The sequence below is a fragment of the Prosopis cineraria genome, unplaced genomic scaffold (assembly GCF_029017545.1).
Source record: "Prosopis cineraria cultivar Desert tree isolate PC_DT_omini unplaced genomic scaffold, ASM2901754v1 PC5, whole genome shotgun sequence".
NCBI classification, from domain to species: Eukaryota; Viridiplantae; Streptophyta; class Magnoliopsida; order Fabales; family Fabaceae; genus Prosopis; species Prosopis cineraria.
This window is the reverse complement of record NW_026555336.1, coordinates 22402430-22407203: the sequence shown is the minus strand read 5'-3', so window position 1 is coordinate 22407203 and position 4774 is coordinate 22402430. Positions and strand designations below refer to the sequence as shown.

Genomic DNA, 4774 nt, shown 5'->3' with positions numbered 1-4774 from the left:
CTTGTCTCTTTCATTTGGTGCTCATTTGACATTTCTATAATATGGAATTGGCATTGGGCCCACTAAGCATTGTATACGTTTCTAGTTTGAATAGTCTTCGTCTTTGCCCTCTCAAGACTTTCATTCTCCATTATCGTCCTTCAATTCATTGCAATTATTAACAATGGGAACATGTTGGTCAAGTGGCCAACGCCAATGTCATTTCAGTTGTTATGGTCTTCGTCTTTGCCTATCCTCTTCTTCTTTGGCCACATTTGTATTGGAACTTTAATTAGTTTTCATTGTTCCAGCAAATAATTCATGCTTGTTTACGAATAAATGTTAGTTCAGTTGATTAAAAAAAAGCCTAGAGGTATGGGAAATTTCGCGATCCTTACCTTGTTTCTCCTTTTCCTTGCCATCATAATCACAGACACAGAAGCATCGTCTTGCAATGGCCCATGTGAAACCCTAGACGACTGTGTGGGTCAGCTTATTTGCATCAATGGCAAATGCGACGATGATCCTCAATCTGATACCCAAAGTTGCACCAACTCCAATGTCGACGGCAATAATTGCCAGTCCAACGGCCCTTACTCTCCGCCTTATAACTTGGCTGGCACGCGCGCCATTCTCACCGTCAATGACTTTGGTCCCGGCGGTGATGGCAGCGGCCCTTCTGAGTGCGACAAGAAGTTCCACCCTAATGGACGAGTTGTTGCCCTGTCCACCGGATGGTATCACAATAGGTCGCGATGTTTTAAGAACATCCGAATCACGGCGAACAACGGCCGAAGCACGGTGGCAAAGGTGGTGGACGAGTGTGACTCGGTGAACGGGTGTGACAAGGAACACGCTTATCAGCCACCATGCAAAAACAACATAGTGGATGCTTCAGATCTTGTGTGGAAGGACCTGCAACTGGATACGGCTGAGGGTGAAGTAGCCGTTACTTGGACCATGGCCGCCTGAGATTATAATTATAATTTTATTTTCTTTAAGCACATAAAATTAAAGCTTGGTGTTATATATTCTGAGCTTAGTTTATGTTTAAGGATATATGTGTGCTACTTAGCTCGATGGAGAATGAGAAAGCTATATTGTCTGACATGAGTTCCCCCTCTAGTTGTCCTATGTATTCCTTATTATCTCTTGGGTGAATATGTTTCTTGAATTTGGGTGTTGTTAATGAAAGGAAAAAAGATGTTACTACATCTACCTCAAATTATAAGATATTTTTGAAAGAGATTTAGTGTTCCAAAATATAAGACATTTGGACAAAAATGGGGGATCATTAATGATTTTTTTTAATATTATTACCCTTCCAATTATATTTTCTTTTTTTTAAAATTCTTTCATATATAAAAGATATTTTTAAAAGTTTATATTTTTATTTTAAAAAAAATAAAGTTGTAAAGTATATTTAATAAACTTTATTAGTATGTGTAATTTTATTTAAAAGTGTTTTATAATTTGAGATAAAAAAATATAATATCTTGTATTGGGATTGATTCCAAAGGGACAAAGTGATAACTGAGATTTTCGGATGTGCCAAAACTAGGGAAGATTATAATATGATAAAAAATATTTGACTTGGTTTGGATGAAGGGAAAAATGGAAAGAAAATAAGGAAGAAAGGAAAATGGGAAAAGAAATTTTTAAAAATATATAGTAAATTTTTTTTATTAATTTTAGAAAAATTTTCCTCCATATTTTTTTCCATCCAAATGAAGAATTAAAGCCCAACAACAAAACTTCGAAACTAATATGAAACACGAAATAATGGAGAAGACGAACTAGCACTTGAAAATTGGAATATGGAGAAGACAAAACTATTTTTTAAAACGTTAATATTTATATAGACTTTCTAGAGGCCATAAATTTATTGACTCGCGGGGAGGACCAGGTCACCCAATGAATGCTGAGATTCAGCAAATTATGCAGATCTTAACAAAAGAGGAGAGTCTCTATATCTCTCATGCCTACAGGGAACTTTTTTTTTTTTGGTCAAAGGCCTACAGAGAAAGTATATATCCACTGTGTTGACCAACTGGCGAAAAATGCCCACTCTAGTGATTTTGACGCTGCTATTTTGCATGCTGTTCCTATTGAGTAGCACTGCACAAAGGATAGGACAGTATTAGAATTACTTTAATTCAAAATTCGATCTCTTTTATAAAAAAAATTAAATTAGATAATTTGTAGTTTAGTTTTGTCTAGTGATAACTCGAAGATTACCATGACTGGACTTGATTCATAGAATTAGAAGATTGATTCTGTTAGTCCAGTACTCACTTAGCTTTCTTTTTTTCCTTTTTTTCTTCTATAAGAGGCAATAATACATTTCAACTTAATAAACTCAATTAAGATAGTAAAAACACTTATAATAATAATAATAATAATAATAATAATAATAATAATAAATTCATAATAATTTCCAACAAAAAAAATATTTCTATTATAATCCAAATGATTTAAATTTATAATTTTAGCAAAAATAGCACCTAACAAACTTCAACAACACTATATTACAACAATTTAGAAACAAACTTAACAAATCTTGATACAATCATCTTCTTAGCATCAATTACACTTGAAGCATTTGTCAAAAATAAATTAATTATAATTATAATCAAAAAATTAATAGGACTGAACTGGACCAAATGGTTCGGATGCCTAGTCTCTTGTCCAATCCAACCCGAAAAAATAGTCTGGTCTTTTTAGTCTTTTTAGTCATGAAGAACTAGTGTCTATACGAACCGAACAAGACTGAGACTCTTGAATTGGACTGAATCAGACAGAATTGAAAGATTTTTAGTGTGCCAATATCTTTGTTCAGGACCAAATTTATCGTGCTGTCGACTCCACTTAGGTGGTAGTTTGAACCTCTTATTTTGCACTATTTCCAAACCTTGGGCTTGCTCTTTGATTTGAAAAAAATAAATAAATTAAAATATGGGTTGAGCTTGAGTTCAAAGTGTAATTTACTTATTTATGAGTTAGCACCTAGAGCCTGCTTGAAATTATTCTTTTTATTTTTTACTTTTTTAAAATTTATGGACCCTAAAAGAAGTCACAATGGAGACCTAGATTGAATCCTCAACAAATGACAATATAATAATGTATATGCTTAATAGAAAAAAGAAGCACGCTAGAGAACTATTTCAAATGGAATTTGAATTCACAAAAGTGACCTTGCTTGCACATATAGCATAGGTATGGCACATACATAGCACTATGCTGTAACGAATTTAAAGCATAACTGCATAAGTAAATGATCATGTACCTGAGCGGTGCGTTTATTTAGCGTGGGGTAAACTTCACGTCTTCCCCAGTCTACATTGACACGGGAGGGACCGACATAATTTGGATCATCTCTGTACTTTTTCAATATACTTATTTTGTTCGATTTTAATTAATTTACAGTACACTTTATAATAATTAAATTATTTTTTTAATTTAATTTTTTTAATTAACTTAAAAGTATTTAATATAGTTTTATTATTATTTAAAATCAAAAACAAAATTAAAACTATATATCATTTTTATAATATAAAAAAGTATAATTTTTTTAATATGTGTGAAACGGTTGAAAGTGTCTCATAATAATGATTAGAGGGAGTATTTCTTTACATATAAATAGGTTATTAACTATCATTACTTAAATTTATAAATAATTAGTTTTTTTATAATCTAAATATACAACGATGGAATAATATGTTAAAAGTAGTTAAGAATAATAAAAAAAAGATAATAAAATCCTTCTGAAATATATAAATAAAAATTTAATCCCTCAAAATGACATAATTGTTTAAAGTTCTTAAGAACTTTTTTGTTGTTAATGAATTTATATAAATTATCAAATTGTCCTTGTTGAAAATAAATGATTCACAAGTTTTGTTTAAATATTCACAATTTTTCTTCTTATATTCACAACAATGTAATAGCAAATCACAATTTTGCATGTTAAATTTCTTATTTGTTGTTGCATTATTATAAATATAAGAATAAAAGTTGTGAATATTTAAATAAAACTTGTAAATCGTTTATTTTCAACAAGGATAATTTGATAATTTAAATAAATTTATTAATGACAAAAAAATATCCAGGGACTTCAAGGGAATTATAACATTTCTAGGAACCAAATTATTATTTATATATTTTGAAGGAATTTTTTTATTATTTTTTCATAAAAAAATGTTAAAAGTAGTTTTACTTTATATTATATAATTCAAAGAAATAGATTAAATTAAAATATATATAATATAATATAATATTTATTTAATGGTTATCATTAATAAGCATTGTGATGATCAAGAATAACCTATTTATTTTAATGCTATAATTAGCAATCCCATACCATTAAACAAAACGATAATTAAATAAATGGAAAGATCAGGTATGGAGAGATGTATCAAAAGAGAGTATGAAAATGATCTAAAATTTGGCAGGGACATGAAAAAAAAATATAAGGCAAGGGATTTTAAGCAAAAAAAAAAATCATGGATAGCTTGGCACATAGAGTAGTATTAGAAAAGAGACCACTAATAATAAGATTCATGAATCAAAGTCATGTTTCCTTTAATTATGTAGAGCAATGATTCTTTATTGGGATCTCAATTATTATTATAAACTCAAGTATAATTATAATTGAGATATTATTAAAAAAAATTTAGTAGCCCTTGTCGTGTCTTTCTTTTCCGTGTCTGTCCGTTTCAATTTTAGGGCGTGACAAAAGTTTTAACAAAAAAGAAAGAGCTAGCCCACCACGCAGCTTGTTTACAAAACCAAAATA

The 4774-nt window shown here is 30.1% G+C and overlaps 1 protein-coding gene across 1 annotated transcript; it reads left to right on the top strand.

The window, feature by feature from the left end:
* Positions 1-310: 310 nt before the first annotated feature.
* Positions 311-1151, top strand: LOC129310422 (kiwellin-like). Its single transcript, XM_054952260.1, has one exon. The coding sequence runs from the start codon at positions 319-321 to the stop codon at positions 949-951; it is 633 nt and encodes a 210-aa protein (XP_054808235.1). The 5' UTR covers positions 311-318; the 3' UTR covers positions 952-1151.
* Positions 1152-4774: the final 3623 nt, after the last annotated feature.

What these genes read in the sequence shown, in the direction of transcription:
- LOC129310422 (XM_054952260.1), top strand. Translation starts at nt 319, where the DNA reads ATGTTAGTTCAGTTGATTAAAAAAAAGCCTAGAGGTATGGGAAATTTC.